The sequence below is a fragment of the Rosa rugosa genome, chromosome 7 (assembly GCF_958449725.1).
Source record: "Rosa rugosa chromosome 7, drRosRugo1.1, whole genome shotgun sequence".
NCBI classification, from domain to species: Eukaryota; Viridiplantae; Streptophyta; class Magnoliopsida; order Rosales; family Rosaceae; genus Rosa; species Rosa rugosa.
This window is the reverse complement of record NC_084826.1, coordinates 37,581,917-37,600,360: the sequence shown is the minus strand read 5'-3', so window position 1 is coordinate 37,600,360 and position 18,444 is coordinate 37,581,917. Positions and strand designations below refer to the sequence as shown.

At 36.6% G+C, this 18,444-nt stretch overlaps 1 protein-coding gene and 2 long non-coding RNA genes across 8 annotated transcripts; 1 reads left to right on the top strand and 2 right to left on the bottom strand.

Annotated features, from left to right (window-relative positions):
• The first annotated feature begins 3,768 nt into the window (after window positions 1-3,768).
• LOC133720042 (uncharacterized) lies at window positions 3,769-18,174 on the top strand. 6 transcript variants are annotated; one of them, XR_009851648.1, is made up of 9 exons: window positions 3,769-4,066; window positions 4,151-4,220; window positions 4,296-4,386; window positions 5,086-5,152; window positions 15,149-15,267; window positions 16,163-16,591; window positions 16,680-16,732; window positions 16,819-17,016; window positions 17,708-18,174. XR_009851648.1 is itself a non-coding variant. In XM_062146234.1 (6 exons), exons 3-6 carry the CDS (start codon window positions 16,526-16,528, stop codon window positions 17,747-17,749), a joined length of 384 nt encoding a protein of 127 aa, XP_062002218.1. In that variant the 5' UTR covers window positions 14,276-14,435; window positions 15,149-15,267; window positions 16,163-16,525; the 3' UTR covers window positions 17,750-18,164. The 6 variants fall into 6 exon arrangements, 2 of the variants coding, with proteins under 2 accessions (XP_062002218.1, XP_062002219.1); XR_009851647.1 differs by having other exon boundaries at window positions 4,296-4,358; window positions 16,794-17,016; window positions 17,708-18,169; XR_009851646.1 differs by having other exon boundaries at window positions 16,794-17,016; window positions 17,708-18,168.
• On the bottom strand, window positions 7,960-8,649 carry LOC133720604 (uncharacterized). Its single transcript, XR_009851945.1, has 3 exons — window positions 8,585-8,649; window positions 8,373-8,472; window positions 7,960-8,142 (listed from the first exon to the last, which is right to left on the bottom strand). It is a non-coding gene; the product is annotated as an uncharacterized LOC133720604 (long non-coding RNA).
• LOC133720361 (uncharacterized) lies at window positions 9,253-10,049 on the bottom strand. The gene is made up of 3 exons (XR_009851818.1): window positions 9,990-10,049; window positions 9,640-9,692; window positions 9,253-9,524 (listed from the first exon to the last, which is right to left on the bottom strand). It is a non-coding gene; the product is annotated as an uncharacterized LOC133720361 (long non-coding RNA).
• Window positions 18,175-18,444: the final 270 nt, after the last annotated feature.

The following is an 18,444-nucleotide window of genomic DNA, read 5'->3' as shown; positions in this document are numbered from 1 at the left end:
GTTGGATTTGAAGCAATATCGAGCATTTCCGGCAAAAGGACAAGAGTCAACAAAGAAATCAAAGTTGACATTCGGAAAAAATTTCATTCCTGAAGATAAAAAGCGAAGAAAATCAATGGTCAGGATCGAAATAGATATTGGAGATCCAAAAGGAACAAAATTGGGCAAAACGCACTAGAAGACGAAAAAATCAATGTCGATATGTATAAGATCTTGGAAAATTGGTCTCCTAATTTTGAAAGGGAAAATATTTTCGAGCTATTTTTATTTTAATTTCTATTACTTTGAAACTCTTTATAGCATTCAAATATTATTTAAAATTTTGGTTTGTCAAATTTTATCTTTCGAGCTCGTAGGATTAAACTAGAGGTCGTTAAGAGTTCGTAGTAATTTTTGTAGGATTTTTGGGACACTTAAAATATTTTTAGTGATTTTTGGAAGTTAGTATTATCCAAAAATTTCTTTAAAAACAGATATTATGGCAACGCAATCTGGACCGTTGATTTTAAAAACCATTTACTCTTGACCATGGGCAGGTAATATATATATATAGCGGATCAGATTTGAATTCGCCCAGACTCAGACCCGATTCTTCGACCCGAATATTGCAACGGAAACTTGATCTTTTCTCCGTCATCTAGCCACCTCCAAGCATTCTACCGGCACGATTCTCTTCTTCTTGGCGGAACTTAGTCCTCCCTTCTCCAAAATAGCAACGACGGCGGCAAGACAAAACTCAAAAAGGTTTTCAATTGAGGTTTTTCGATTCTAGCCACTGCGACGGATGAGAATTGACGGCTTCCTCTCGACGTCATCCCTAAAAATGGATTACCCAAAACCTATAGATAAGACATTTACACTTCCAAACAATCCATCCTTATTCTCCTAAAGCCACCCTGCTCCCCAAATCACAGTATCTCCCATTTCACAAGTACAAGTCTCAACTTAATAACATTAATCCCGCAGGTTATCAGAGCAATTCTAATACAAAAGGTAAATAAGGAAAACAGAAATACGATGAATACGCGGGAGCTGTGCTGTTGACTATGCCTCAACTCCATGTACGCCCGAACTCAACTAATTTGGTCTGCAAATTGGGCATTTGAAACCAAAAGGCCTAGGGGAAGGTATTGAAAAACATGTTAGCATGAGTGGCAAAAATAAATAAACAAGATAATTTAAATGAAATAAGCTTTAATATTTTCCACAATTTGTATGATTTACAAAACCTCGATGCATACAACGTTTATAAAACATATATTTTTAAACTCAAAATCTCGTGAAAACATAACAGCCCCGCTGGTTAAGAGAAATCGGACTAGCCCCTCTAGTCAAGTAATAGTAGAGTATGAGGAAGAAGGAATCACCATATGACAAAGGAGCCTCCCAGGCTCTAAGCTCGACTATCACCCACAAACACAAAGTAAGTGAAGAGGAGAACTAATAAAGCTCGACTACAACCCACGTGAGGAGGAGAATTAATAAAGCACCTAAGTATGGTGAAGAAAACATTCAAAAACAGTAAAATCCATAAGTCTTCCCCAAGACCTAGCGATAAATGCATGAGTCCAGTTCCCAACCGTACTAGGAAAAATCTCATGAGTAATCAAATGAATGAATGATGTATCCCACATGCCAAGATATTCTCGAATCCATAAACAAATAAGCGAGCAAAAATAGATAGATATAAGTCCATCAAAAATCCCATTTTTGAAAATCTTCCAGAAATCTTGACGAATAAAAATATACTTAATTCCATAAATCACATAGGAAAATAACTCGTCGAAAATCATCATAAATCATAAATTCAAATCCAAGCATCGGAAACTCATATCCGAAAATCATGACAGAAAATCCAATCAATAAATCAAATTATAATCCGAAACTAAAATATATGCTCAGTAAATGAAACGATAAATGAATAAATCAATAACTCCAAAAATATTTGCATGCATCATTTAAAATCAAAGTTCACTCACAGTATAAAGTCGGCAGTCACGTATAAAGGTTTCCTTATCGAGCAGTGGCTCGATACGTCGTCCTGTGCACAAAAATACAACTTAAATGACCAAAGGGAAAGTTTGAAATAAATTCATAATAAATGAACCGAAAACTCTATATCTTTGACCCTCCAAAATCTACAAGTTCTGAACTTCACCAACAACATCGTTTCATCAATTCTAGCATTCTAGAACAGAAATGAGGGAAATCCAACGGTCAGATTTCCGGAATAAACACTCGAAGCTTCGAAACTTCGTAAATTCCCAATCGATAACAAACTTCCTCCAATTTCTACCAAACTCATACCCACAAGTTCTATACGCTAAGCCAAATCCAACTAGCAAAAATAGATGGCCGGAATCGATCGTAAGTGCCCCCGACGCGCCACCAATAATGGGGGAGAGTGGGCCCCATGCGTCGCCAGCAAACCCCCGAATTGGTTTACAATATCTATAACAAAATCTTCATCACAACAAGCCCAACTACTTTCCCAACTACAAAAAAGTCCAGAATTACCTTGATTGGCCGGAAATCGGCTCAAAAGGAAAGAGGTCGAAATTCAAGCCCTAGAAATTTCAAATCTTCGATTCTTACTCCACTCTTCAAATTGGATTAAGAAACTTTGACGGATTGGAGTACGCCTCAAGAGCTTCAAAACCCAACCTGTTTCGTCATCGGAGGTGTCCGAAATCTGGAGAAATATGATAGATATCGATGAATTGAAGCTCACAGGTTCTTGGTGAAATTTTCTGTGTGTTTCAGCGATTCAAGCCGGCGCTGGCGACAAAAAAAGTATCCATCTTCATCCCCTTGTTGAGGTCTACCTCTATGTATGCTTGAATTTCAATTTGGTTGAGATTTGAAGAATTTGAGTTTTGGGAGTTGGTTGACCATCGTCTGTTTACTGTACATGGTGGTTGTTTTGGTCTTCCTTGGCCAGTTTCCGACCATGACATGAAACTTTGAGTACGAATTGATAATTTGATGTTCCTCAAATTGTTGAAGTTGTAGAATTGTATGTGCAAAGTTAAGTGTGAGACCCCGAAAATTTTAGTTAATTTCCGAAGGTAATTTTTTGCCAATAAGATTTTTCTCAAGGTGATTTTAGTAAAGGAATCGATTTTGGACATTTTTAAGTATCGAGACTACCAATTGGGCCTAGAAGGTTACAAAAGTTTAGTGATGCAGTAGTTTGTTGAAGTTTTGAAGACGATAAATGAGTTGTAACAAAGTTGGATTTTGGGAAATCGAGTTTCGGGCCTAGGACAGAGTCGAGAAAGCAATAAAGAAGTTGATGAAAAACGAGAAAAGAAATGAGCCCGAAAATCCGAAAGAAATCAGCTAGGAGTATTACGTAATTTGTCGCGAAGGCAAAACAAACATTTCACACGAGCCATAAATAAAAAGGGTGAGAAAACCCTAGAAACCTCAAAACTCTCTCTTCCCCTCTCGGCCGCGTCCCTCTCCTATCTTGTGAGCCCCCGTAATATTTCATTTACTTTTGATATATATTTCGCGCATAGGAAAACTATTGAGGCCATTAGGAAATAAGGCGTGATTAATTTATAGGATTAGACGAAAAACCGACTTTCGGAAGTGTTGGGATGTTGAGGAATTTCGATAAGGAAATAATGATTGGAAGTTGGATTTGGTGTTTGTGCATTGGGCTCGCAAATAGGTTAGAAATTATAGTGAAAATCAGATTACAGCCCAAAGCCCATATAGAAGGATATTTTTGTCATTTCTCGTTTTGGGTATAAATAGAAACTAAACAACACCAAAACCAACCCTAGCCTCATTTTCATTTATGCTCTCTCTCTCTCTACCCGATCGCCGGAAATCGCCCAGCCACCGGAAACGCCGCACCGGCCGCCGTTCACCGTCGTCGACCACCGTCCGCCGCTGCCGGAAAACGCCAAAACCTCCAAATTTTCTTGTTTTCTTCTCCTCTACCCAAATCCGAGCATGATATCATGAGATCAAGCCTCAAAGCCATGAAATCTCTCAAACCCGAGAGCAAACTAGAGGGGTTTTCAAGATTTCTTCGTTCATAGGTTGATTTGAGGTGAGATTCTTCATTCTAGGCTTGAATCCGAGGTCCTATTATGTTTTGGGTCAAGATTTAGTGACATGCAAGTATAAATTTCAGATTTATTTGGAGATATCTCCAAGCTCATAGTCATAATCAAAAGGGAGAAGAGTAAAATCGTCATCTTTGGGTAAGGTTTCATGCCCTAGCCTTGAAATTTCGGGTTTATTGATAAGATGGTGATTTGCATGTTGGTTTTATGTAGAGTTAGAGTGTTGTCAAAGGAGCCAAGGAGGAGATCGATTGAGTTTTTGGTGAAATCCTAAGGGTAAGGTTTGTGGGATGAAGATTGACCGGTGAGATTCTTACATTTTTGACGATTTTAATGGAGTAAAATGGTTTTCCATGGAGTTGGATTATTTAAATTCATTTGCATGTTGTTTTTGGTTGAGAATAATGTTTCATGGTGAAGAGTGAGAAGAGGAAGAGAAAGAAAAAGGAAAAGAGTTATTTTAATTAATTGAAAAAAAAAAAGGAAAGTGGAGAAAAGAAATATTGGTAATTTATTGGAATTAAATCCTATTTAAAGGAGGGTTTGACCAAACAGAAAATAATGAAAAGTGAGGAGGATTTTTGGCATGGATTAATTGGACTTAAAAGGTGGAAGTGGAAAAGAAGGAAATTACAAAGGAAGGATAATAAAAGTTAATTTGGCTATTTTTGGAGAAAGGAAAGATTGAGAAAGAATTATTGGAGAATAAATTGGATGAGTTATTATTCTCCGAAAATGGTAGTCAAGAGAAGATTATTTGACTAAATGTCAATTAATCTTTAAACGGATTTATTCCAAGATTTCTTTGCAAGATTTGGTGTTAATTTTGAAAGGAGAATGCTTGCTTAAGGAAAGTTTTTCATTCAATTTAAGTTGCCTATTTGGAACTTATAGATTTTAGATGGCCTCATTTTGATTAACGGGATTATTAGATGCGCGAAATATTGATTACCTAAGTGATATTTAAAAGGAATGTTTATTAACGGGTTAATTATTCAATCAGGGAGTCGAGTTCGTGTAGGAAACTTTAGTGACGCGGACCAAAGTGGGGACACGCCTATTACATCCAGGTAGGGTGAGCTGTCCCTTCCATGTTAGTGGCATTTTCTGTGTGTTTATGCTTACATATAAGTATTGTTGCGTGAAAAATCCTGCATTGTTTTTGGTTGTCATTGTTGATGCCTCGAGATAAATGTTTCCTTATTTGTTGTTAATATTTAATTGTTGAGATAAAATCCGAGGCTAGACATGCTTGTATATTGGAGATATGTTTATTTAGTGACCTGAGAGTGATAGGAGCTATGCTTCCTATGGTGTCGAAACCGTGAACCTCCGGAGGGGCGATATGACCATATGTTGTGTCGAGCCCGTGTCACCTTAGTAGTGTACGTAGGGAATTGACAGTGATGTCATATGGCATTGGACCAGTAAATGGACACTCTCGCTACCCATAGCCGGTAAGGAAAGTAAATTACGAGTATTGATGGATTTAGGCTATGATTGGTAGTTGGCCTGGTTTACCGAGTATAGGGAACCGAGGTTTCGGTCACTGGGAAAGTTGGAAACCCTGCAAGTAAGTATCTCTGAGCTCAGACTTGGTGTTAGCATACTGCATATGATAAAGTATGATGAATATTTTTGGTTGCCTTGATTTGAACTGTTTTTACAACGCGCGTATATATATGTATGTTTTCGTATCGTATTTTCAAACCTAGCATCGGTTGGGTCGGCCCCTATTGGGCTAGCGAGGACGAATTGCTCACCCCTACATTTCAGGTAATAAGCAACCTACTGTGGAGGAGCTGGACTAGGAGCTAGTGACGCGGCACTGTTCGTGTTTCGGTGTCGTTTCCAAGAATCCTGTTTTCAACTTGGTATTCCCATTTCTCGATCGCATTTCCTACTTTCAATAAATGAGCTTTATCAGACTCTGAGAGGCTCGCACACCTGGGGCGTGTCTCTTCTTTCGTTGTTGTATTTCACATTCGGATTTCTAAACAAATTGTGTTGTAAGCCTTAAGGCGTTACTTTACCTTTGTTTCTCCCTTATGACTTACCGCTACCTTCTATCTTAAAATGAATGGGTTGTTTATTTATAAAGTGTTTGACGAAATTCAATTTCCTGAAATAAGGTTTTCAAATTTTTTTTCTAAAAGGCCTAGTGGCTTTAGGTTAGCGGGGTTTTCGGAACGTCCTTGTGACGTGACGATTCCTTGTTGGCTTAAGGTCACGGCGCTGTGGTATCCTACGTCGGGGTGCCACATATCTCCTTCTCACTTTCTCGTCTACCCTTTAGAGACACCAGTTCCAGCCACCACAAAACATCACCGCCACTACCAATCCAACCCTAGCCCAAATCCGATCAACGACCAAGAAGCATCACAGGCATGAATCAATGTCAGCGTCCAAATGCGACCACCAAAGTCTTCACGCCACTGTCCATCCTCTTTCGTCGACTTCCGACCATCACCTTGCCACACTGACACCACCGTCTGACTCAGTAGACAAGCAAGAGCGAAACCCATGAGCCTCATCACCCATCGATGTCGGGAAACGACCGTAAGCGCCATCGCCGGAGAGGAGGATATGTGGTTCTTCGTTCTTTAATTTCTGGTCTGAATCGAGCTACAACATTGACATGGATACAATCACCGTTTCATGACCTCCCAAACCCCCAAATTTCGGACCCCTGACTCCGATCAAAACCACTGCAAGCCCCGCCGCTGGCGCGTGAGCTGACCTAGCGCCACCGCGTATCGCCGCCGGACTTCCAGACCGTCGTCTTACTAGGTAATTATCGTACCCTCTTTTGGTTAAAGCCTCCAATTCGATAAGACTGAAAAGCCCTAATTTCTGCTGTTTAAATGGAATCATATGAGGTTTGAGGAATCTGTGTTTTGGGAGACTTTGGAAAACCCTAGGCTTTGGAACCAGAGGATTTGAAGTTTTGTAGAAGAGAAGAAGTTGCTGGGTCAGTTCCATTTGTATCGAGTAATGGTAAGGATTCAAGAACTCTGTGTTTTGGAACTAATTTGGTTAAGAGTTGGATTATTGATCTTATTGTATCTGTTAGGTGTCCAAAACAATTGTTGGAGCCGGATAGAAGTATAACATCATGTCTTTAAGGTTTGCTGGCCCTTTATGCAAAGGTGCATCTGGAAGAATGCAAGAATTGCTCCTCAAAACCGTTCCCAGAAAGCTTATTCTGAAACTGCAGTTTTCTGCTTTGCAACAACTGTTTTCACTACACCAATTTTTCAATCAGACGACAGTTTTTCACTGTCGTCTGATTATAGGCATTGTTGTTGTCTATCTCAATGCCGTCTGATACATAATCAGACAATACCAGAAAACTGTCGTCTGATAAAGTTTAGTACAACAGCAGTTACTATCATGTCTGTTGTCTGAATACCACGAAGAACAACAGCAGCTTATATACTTACTGTTGTCTGATAAAGTTTAGTACAACAGTAGCTACTATCATGTCTGTTGTCTGAATACCACGAAGAACAACAGCAGCTTATATACTTACTGTTGTCTGAAGGCTGTGCCAGACAACAGGGGCTTATATGCTTGCTGTTGTCTGAAGGCTTGATCAGACAATATGTACTTGCAAATCCCATTGTCTATCTATTATTGATACTATAGATTTCTAAAAAAAAACCATTGTTTGTTGATTTGCTGGACAATGGCTTTCTCGTTCTTTTAGTTCTTAAAGTATTATAGTTAGATGACTCATACAACAATTTTTGTTAGACATTTTATGATGATCAATTATTGAACAATAGTTTTTAGTTGGAATAGAATGGTCCGAGAGACATTCAAAAGACCTACATTCTGCATATATGGGATCCAAATGACAACCCAAAACACATTTATTTATGTAAAGATTTGATACATTCATCCATATATCCAACAAAGTCATTCTATCCCAACATTAACCCCCACGATACTTGTCCATAAATGTGATGCACATTAACCTTGCCTAAACCTCACAAATATGTGAAAACAATGCACCGTCAGCTTTAAGTACTTCCTTTTGTTTACCCTCGGTAAGAACCTGCATATAATAATGTACAGATGAGTGAATACATTATATATTAGTATTATATATCTTAAGAAGTTGTAAAGAGATTGTAGAAATATTAGAGATAAAGGCGTTCAATTAATCAAATGCAAATTAGAGTTCTTACAAGAATTTACTCCATTCTACCTGCTAAGATCTTAGCAAAGCATAAGTTTATGGAATATAGATCTAACACTTCGAGACAACTGAAACAAAAAGCATACCTTGAATGTAGATCAATAGGTCCTTATCGATCTGCTTTCAGTTTTGCTAGCTGAGCATGATTTTATATCTACTGTCCAATCTGCCATTCATATATACATGCTGCAAGTAACCCATGATTATTGAAGCATCAGAAAGACAAAAGGAAAAAAAAAAAAAAGAGATATATATGGATCCACAAATATATATGGATCGACAACAAAGCAAAGCATACCTTGAATATGGATCAACAGGTCCTTATCGATATGCTTTCAGTTCTACCCCTATGAGTTGTCTTTCTACACAAATCAAAAGTAAATATATTTAAAAGAAGAATTTTAATACACAGAAGGCATGAACTTATAAACACAGTTAGTACAACAACAACAACAACAACCAACATCTATTAGAGATTCAACAAACAAATAGATATGATATTACAGATTATAAGATTCATATGGTATTGCATGATTTCGGTAATTGCAATTGCTATATGAGAATTCAGCAATAAAAAGAACACAGTTTGCATGCCATCTGACCATAATTGAGCACAGTTGTCTAGACAACTTCCCTTCTTAGTGGTTTATCTTACTAAATCCAACAAAAGTAACTCATAGCACATAACCTAAGCCAAAGAGCCTAATTAAAAAACCACAAAAAAAAAAAAATAAACAAACAGGAAGAAAGAAGAAGAATGGGAGCTAGATTCATCACCATGTCAGTTTATGCTCTTCCTTCTTGCCTTCAATTTCTTGGTCCCTTTGTCTCCCTAATCTGCAGAACCAATTAGTCGTTCCTACGTATATAGTGAACATAACATTTATTTTATTTTAGTGATAACAAAAAAATTGACAAAGAAAAATTAGAAAGATGGACAGACTCTAGAAATCAGGTAATAACCTTTGTTCAATATGCTCCTTAATTCCTCACAGCTTCGAGCAATTCTTCCTTAATTGCTAATGCATCATAAATTTAGTGCAATCGAAAACTACAAACCAACTGAATCGCTGATCAAGCATGTAATGGCATACCTAATATGGACTTCAATTCCAATTTCACCAAACAAACTAATATCCTTACTTCCAATTGTTGCTGGTAACTGTAAAAAGAGGGGCTAGGTTAAGGCCTATGCTGGAATCAATAGCTGCATTAAGATGAAGGTACTGCACATCTAGCTGCAATCACATAAAGAAACGGATTCAAGACTTTTACCGGAAACAATCAATATGACATAAACATTCATATTTCACCATCAGAATTGTGGACCCAAACCCATGCTCTGAAACTTACTCTTAACAATTAGATCGAGTTCTTGAAGCTTGAAATTTAAGGGAGTCTGTAACCTGTACATACATGGTTAAAACATATTTTGTAGTCATGTAATGTAATAGCCTTCACACACAAACCCCAAAACAATTCGTTCCTTTAGGAATAACACAACTAAAGCACAATTTAGAACACAAACACAAATATTCCTTAAAAGAACGCTCAAGTGGATTCGCCTACTACTTGAGCAAAACAAAGCCCAAAGATAAATAAATGTAATGCACATGTTCCATAAGTAAAAGAATTTATTCATTTGAAACTAACTGTAAACAAACGAACCAAAATTGTGAATATACATACTTGCAATCAATTACCCAAGGATCACAGCAAACTTCTGAATTACCCAAGGATCACAGCAAACTTCACAATTACTCTTGAAAAAAAAAAAAAAAACCAAGTGAATATGAGATTGTGAAGGCATATGAACAGCCAATTAGTTTTGAATAGAGATGAACTGAACTAACCGTTCAAGTATTAAACGTAATCCAATGACAGGTTTCACCCATGTCAATAACCCGTGGATTGGATTATAGAAAACCCGAAAAGATAACCAATTGAATCTGAAAATCAATGAAAAATGAAATTTGAAAATTACCCAATGGGAATTATCAAGTTTGCAAACTGTCAGCCGATTTGTTTCTTTCTCTTTCCCCTCCTTCTGGGTTTGATTCCGCTCTGTTCTATTTTCTGTGTTTGTTTTCTACGTTCGCAATAACCGTGTATTGGAAGAGGAATGAGTATTGATGCAGATCGTGCCCGGGCAATTCCATTTGCATAATCCATTTATACTCCAATCAATTCCCACGTCGTCCTGAGCCTCCGTCTGTGTTGAGATCGTGCCCGGGCAGTTCTCCTCTAATCTGGAGATCGTGTGCAACTGCGTTTTTTTTTTTTTTTTTTTTTCTAATTTCTTCTTTCTGGCTTTCTGCCGCAGAATCCTTTTGCCTTACTAATCTGGAGCAGGGTGAATGAGTCGGAGCAGAGCTTGGGCAACCCAAAAAAAAACAGATCTAACACTTCGCACTTCAAGCCTATTTGCCTGAAATCTCTTAACAACCTACTGGGACATGATATCGAAAAGGATTTCAGGATTCACACTAATTTTTCTTCTCTTTTCTCAAGGTTTCCCCATCATCCATACAATCTTGGTTTCTTTTCGGCACCCTCATACACCTAACTCCGGATTATATTTTAGCAAATAATAAACCAGATTGCAAAGATAGGCTTAATCATTGACAAAATCAATCACCAAATGGAAAGGCATAAACCTTGAACACCAAATGGAAACACATACGTAAGTGTTCAACTGCCTCACGAAACTGGAGAAGTTATTGTGCTTGAAGTACTTGGGCAAAAGGTCCCGGACGAACTCCGGCGGGTTCCAGACCATGAAGCTGTTGTTGATGGAGGTTAAGTTTGAGAGGATCTACCTTCAAACTGCTTCGTGGTCTGAGAGCGGGGCTGAGGGAATGCTGAGGGCGGGACTGAGGGATGAGAGAGAGAGAGAGTGATTTTCAGCTGGAGGCGGGAGTGGGTGTTTTGCTCGATGGAATGGAGAGGGAAAGAGTTGAAAGTGTTAGAGTGTTAAAGTGTTAAAGTGTAAGTCAAACCCTAACTAAAGTCAGCTATTGATTGTATCGAAAAAAAAAATCTAAAACTCAGACGACATCAAATAAGGTGCATTGTCTGAAACTCATGTGACAACAGACAAATTAAAATCCATTGTCTGAACCACTTAAATCACACAACATCTTTCAGTAGCCATTGACTTACGAGATATTAGACAACAGACACCTAATAACAGTTGTCTGACTGAAAATAATCAGACAACAGCAAAAATCAACCATTGTATAAATGAATCTTGGACAACATCACATAATAACTGTTGTCTGAATTAATTCATTCAGACAACATCAAAAAAATCAACCATTGTCTGAAATGCTATTGCACAAGAGCCACGAAAAAACTGTTGTCTAATTCGAAAACTTAGACGACATAATATTTCTTGCTGTCGTCTGATTAAATCAGACGACAGTTAAAATGTTTGTTGTCGTCTTATATGTGTTGTCTGATTCTGAAATTGGTGTAGTGTTTGCACAAAGATTTCTGTGGACTTCCCTTGTATTTCAGGGCCAAAAGGTTGATCAATCATAGTCCTCTACATCAGTACTTGATGATCCATGGCTCCATTGCTCCCTTTAAGCTCCTATTTCTCTTAAACTACTTCACAAACTACCTAAAAAGAAAACAAAGTTAAAACTGACTTTTTAAAGGAAATTCTTAGTTGTAAAGGATTGCACATTATATTTGTCACATTTATGCTCCTATCAAGATTCCTCCTTGATGTTACAAGTAGAGCCACAAAAGGATGTGGCCTCTAAGGATTTTCACCAAGTGAATCAAGAGATGAAGAAAGATGAAAGGAAAGGAAGAAGTATGCAAGTGTTCTTCCTTCCTTGTTATAACACCAACTTGTGCAATTAGACAAAGGGAGAACTCTCTCCTACCAACTAAAAGATGATAGTGTGAAGACACACTCACTTTTTCTTTCTCCATGCTTTCACCTTATATAATAGGAAATAACTCCAACTACTAAAAGTGAAATATTGACTTTCACAAAGCCAATATGTTGGCTGGTCTATACATGTTATTGGCCACTAAAAATGTGTCTTGGGCTTTCATTTAAGTCTCACTTAGTGAAGCCCAAGTCCACACCAAAAACCCGACAATCGTTTAGGCCCAATAGGTTCGGTTTTACCCGAAAATACTAATTATGTCCAAATAATAAATCTAATTAATTATTTGGTCATAACCAACTCTTGTTTAATCTTCTTCATATACAATCTCAATGATCCACTTATATGGTGTGCGATCTCTTAGGTTCTAATTAACAAGGCAGTGAAGTTTATAGAACCATTCTATTTCGTTTACGAATCAAAACTCCCTTTTGATTCTCCCTTGTTATTAGGATCATAAATGTTTATCAATCCTCGGGGACTTCACAAGTCATGAGTAACGTCTTGCAACATATCATGACTACCCTAGTTAATATAGAATTACAAATAACCTATTCAATTGGAATTACAATACAATACGGTCCTTCTCTAACACGATGTTCTAAATCACATCATTGGGGTATGAAATTGATATGTCAATCCCCTAATGTGATTTTCATTCTTATGTGATTAGAAACTCCCTTTTAATCTCATTCAATGCTTTGGCCAAAGACTTATTGAATCACATCTTTGAACATACACCTTATTTACATAAGGATAGAGATTCCTTATTGTACACTTACATGTCTCTATGACCGAATTGATTATACCAATGAATGCATCAATCATATCCATTAAGGGACATAATAATATTGCATCATCAAAAGTTAATCCACTCACTCGTAAGACATCCATGGTGTCTCAGGTCAAAGGACTAATTTGTATTATTGCAATTTAGAGTTCAAGTTTGACATGTAAGTAAAAGTCCATACAAGAACTCTAATGATCGTGTTCAGTGTACTCTTTAAGATAAGAGCACCCACATACTTGTATTAGTGTCTCTACACGAATGACAAGAGACATATCATCCTCCATATTGAGCATACATAGTATGTGCTAGTCTTTCCGGATCATCAATGTGTAAATGATAATCCTATGACTAGGAACCTTTTAGTATAAGAGTGTAAAAGAGTAAAGGTCTCACACACCTAACTCTTTAGATTACTTTCTCTTTAACTCATATTCCTTGGACCTTGTTCAATCAAATATTAAACACTAGGCCAATAACCTTAACATACAACACTTTTTACACAACGAAAAAAAAAAATTTGTTGTGTGATGAGAGAAAGTGAATCATACAACACGTTTACAAAACTTACGTTGTATAAGGCTGTTAAAATTATGAGTTTTTAGCTAGAAGATCATTGCATAACACTTACAAGAATAATTCGTTGTGTGAATGAAAAAAAAAATAGCGGCAGATTTTCCTCCTAGCTTGACTCAAATTCAGCTTTCAATTGATACTAGATAATACAACAGAATAGTTATATCTGTTGTATGAGAGTAGCGTGCAAAATATCATACAACAGTTTTTGACTTTGTGTTGTACGATCAAGAGGGAAAGGTTTGGACGTGCCTATATTTGCCCCAAAATAGCACTCATTCCCCCTCAAGACCTATAAATTTTGATTGAAATATATCTGCTAATTGATGATCTCACAACCAAATGACTTATTTGTGTTGTATGAATGAGTAATGCCTAACCTAGCGCCAAAATTGTCAAAGTATTTGCATATAGGCGGGAACTTTCCCTCCTTACTCGCTCAGCTCAAATTTAATACGTAGCAAAACAAACAACACAACTTTATTTATGTGTTGTCTAATTCATGAATGAATACAAAATAAAAACAACCAAATGCTCGTATTGAAAAAAAAAAAAGACTAAAGTAAAACATGTAGAAGGCTGGGCCTTCATTCCATCACTGTAAAAAAAAACAACGAAAAGAAGCTGGGGTCATTGAACGCTCACCTCCTCCTCTCTCTCTCTCTCTCTCTCCAGATCGCTCTTCTCTCCCTGTCTCACTCTCAGTCTCTTCTCTCGCTCTCTTCTTCATCCAACTCTATTCTTTACCTAGAAATCATAGACTTCCTCTCTCTTTCAGAGTTCATGGAAATCCTACTTCGGCTGCTCTAGCTCCTTCCTACGTTCACGCACATCAATTCAATTCCTCATGGTAAGCCTACTCGAATTGCCGATAATCTTTGGTAAGCCTTCTTCTTTTAGTTTTTTTTTTGTTTAATTTTAGATTGTTTCAAGTTTGGGTTATGGTTAAGAGATTTTATTTTTACGAATTGGATCCTCTATCTCCTCAATTGATTTTAGGGTTTATTGTAGAAATTCAGTTCTTCTCAGATTAGCTTCGATTAGGGTAATTTCTGTAGTGTGTTTGTGTTTGGATCGTAGAGTTTTCTTCCACAAATTTGTTTTAGGTTGATTGGGATTTGAGGTTTTTGGATCGTAGCTGAGGTGATTGATCAAAGAGTCCTACTTGGAGTTTATAGATGCTATATACGGTTTAGATAGTATCTTCTTTTGTGTTCTTTCTTGTGTTTTCGAACATAGTTGCCCTCCATTAGGTTTCTTAATTTTTGGCTTGTTAACCTCAATTCTCATAGTGATAAAGATCTCAACTTCTTTATTTATTAGTTTAGTTTGATCATTCTCTTTTCAGTTTGTGCAAATTGTTTGTGGGTGATTAGTTTTCAAGTCTTTATCTCTGAAGACAATGCAAGAACCTGTTAGAGTTAGTCTTTGCTTGATTTGAATTGGTTGTGAGTTTGAAGTTGAGCTTATGAAGTAAGATTAATTTCACTAGAAAAAGATAGCAAATCAGTTTTTCATTTATGTCTTATTTTAGTTGCTGCAACAACCGCTAAATCTTATAAACTAGATAATAATAACTTTGACTGACATTTAGGTGAGGTTCTTGCTGAGATCTGGAAGGAAATATGAACAAGCTTTCAAAGCTAGTTGCATTTGTGGAAGTCGCTCAGTTTGATTTATTGGCATAACACCAAAAGCCAGATTCTCCTTCAGGTATTTCACTTATACAGGTTGTGTGCATTCTGTATTTGGTAGATTGTTAAGTTGTTTTCTTACAGTAGGAGAAGTACTTTGATCTGGAAATTGTTTTACATACTTGGGATTGGGTATGGAATGCTTGTTTGTGAGTAATAATTTGCCTTTCTTTTTCTATTTTGAATGCAGGGTCTAATAATAATTAATTCTTTAATTAATCATTCACATTTTATTTGGTTTAGGCACTTTAGATACTATATGTTATCTGCTGCTATACAATTTGTTGATGGTCTTGATCTAATTACAATTCAATTGTATCCATTTTTTTTATGGCTGCTGTCATTGTATCTTTCCTTCTAATTTCAGCTTTTCAATATGATAATTTGATAAATACAACTGTCATTTGTTGAAATCAATTGAAGACATGCATGTTGCATTTGATGAAAGTGAAGAACAAGCACAAGCTGCATTAAGTGATATCATCTCTTGGGTGTCTATCTGCTCTATTTTTTTTTTTTGGTTAAATTTAGTAGTCCATACATTTATCATCTTATTATGGCTTTCTTTGTAACTTTTCTGTAAAGGATCCTTCTTGAGTGCAAAAAGGTGCCTTCCTCCTGGAGACATGTTTACCTTAAGAAAATTTTGGAGCAGAAAACCTTTCCCAAGAAAGTTGTATATTTATTAGCATGTTTTGTTTTTGGGACTTAGAAATTACATAGACATTCTAAATGCAGCCTTCCATAATGAGATTATAATAACACAGTTGATTGTAAATAATGTCCATTTTGCTTTTGGATTGGTACTATGTTGTTTGCTAAACATTGTTAGCTGTAGGAGTAAGTGATTTGTTTGTTTGTGAACTCTTAAATTTATCTTTGGGGTGATTTTGGCTGATGATTTTGATTTGCAGGTCTCTCTCTCAAAACTGACTAGCCTGGAATTAAGGCCACATGCTTTAGTTTATAATTCATTTCATAATTAAGGCAACAAATGTCACCTAAATGCTACATTTCTCCAGGTCACTAAAATGCTTTAGTTTATAATTCATTTTACATCATTCATATTAATGTTTGGTTCATAACATAATGTGATTATCTGATAAGTATATGGTAACCATTGTGTTCTTATGATGGGGCCATTATGAAGCTAAGTAATTTATTTGAATTTTTCTTACCATATTATTAGGATGGTGTATGGTATGGGAAGATTGAATATGACGATTTCTTTTCTTCCCTGACAACTACTGTTGTTTACTATAATTTTCTTCACTGTCATGCTAGTGCCATCTATTATCATCGCCCATGAGTTTTATGATGCTTTACCAGTTCATCAATTTCAGGTTTGTATGGTCTTTTCTAACATTTGTATTCAAATGGTCATTCTCTGCGTATCATCTTATTCTTAATCTCACTAATCTTTTTTTCCAGAGGGCTTCTCGTGGCTGGTGTGAGAAAATGGTGGATGTTGCAGAAGATTCAAAGTAAGGATGTAATATTATGTCTGATCAAATGGGTTATATATTACTCATAAACATTGTTTAGGTTCCGTTTTGTTCTTTCTTCACAGCCTACACCAGCAACGCTTTATCTGGCAAAACGCTGCAAATGGGCTGGAATGGAAGAAATAGCGAAGCTTGATCATGTTGAGGTTTGCCCTGCATCAATGGAGTTGACTCAAAGTATTGCTGATAGAATTGCTTCTGATGGGGGTTGTTCTCTTGTAATTGATTATGGTCATAATGGAGTAGTCTCTGACAGTCTGCAGGTCTGTTACCTTACCATTGCTAGTTCTGCTAGTCTGAGTAGTTCTGCAGTCTACAGGTTATTATAATTCAATAGAGAAAATTGAATTTGATAACATCAAACTAGATTCTATTAATTTTGGTTGATCAAGGCTTTGGTAGATAGTTTAATGGGTTTGATGGTGAGTTGTGGGTAGTTGGTGGGGAGGGCAGGTAAAGGTTTAGGTCCTAGATCTGAGTATTAATAAATGAGTTGTAGACTTGTAAATTTTGCTAGGAGGTCTTTTCACCCAGAAGCATTATAATAATGCCTTGTTAGGAGCTTCTGATACCATTTTTGCTGCTGTCAAGTGTGAACTTTTTCTGGGTTGAATTATGTTCTTTTGGTGAAGTAAAGTATCTGTTTTTAGTTAATGCTTAGTTGTAATATATTTTCCTTACTTCAGATATTTTCCTACTCGAGCTAGATATGGTATTATTCCCTCAAGAGAGGATCCCAACTTTGATAAGATAGCAGCTAGTTATGACACTTCCCTAACTTTTTGATTTCTGGGTTTTCAAGTTTTTTGGTTGACATATCTGAATGCTTTTGCAATTTTGATTACTTAGAAATGAGTGAAAAACTAGGTTATCAGATCCTCTCCCCATGACCAGACATTTATTTTACCTGATTAAATCCTTCATAACCTTGAATTTTGCTTATTCTGTTTGCAGGTTTGGGAACATCTAGTGAAATGTTGCCTAAAGAGTCACTAAGTGATCAAGCATGGAATACCAAGCAATGAAGCAAAATATATTTTCTTTCATCATCTAAATTCAGCTAGCTATGAAACTTTATAGTAATGACATGTTACTTGGATTCAATATTTGGTGGATATATTGGAATTTTATTGATGTATCACATTGCTTTTGGCGTAAATATTAATCATTGTTCATTGGATAATGATTTCAAGCACTAATATAGTAAACTTCACACAATTAGTCACTGTTCATTAGGTAAAATGGAGCATTATTATCAATGCACAAAATCCAGAAAAGATGATTATCACACAACAGAATTTCTAATGTTAATAATGTTGTCTGAAGTAACAATTTGGATGTTCACACAATGAATCCTTATATAACATGCAACGGTTCTAACAAACATACGTTGTCTGATTTACAATAACACAACTGTAATAACTAGAATACGTTATCTGATTCGCCTTTCATACAACGGCTCAGAAACAACTTTCGTTGTGTGAATGATGCCAATGACATGTGCAGCATGACTGCGCGACAACTGTGGCTGCCATCTGCCGAGAGAAGGCACAACAGTTTTAACCAAATAAGTGTTGACTGTTTGTGATTCACACAACGGGTTTCCACCGTTGTGCCATTTTTCATCACACAACGCTCCGATACAAAACGGAGATCGTCCAAATCACACAACGAATTTGGTCCGTTGTCTG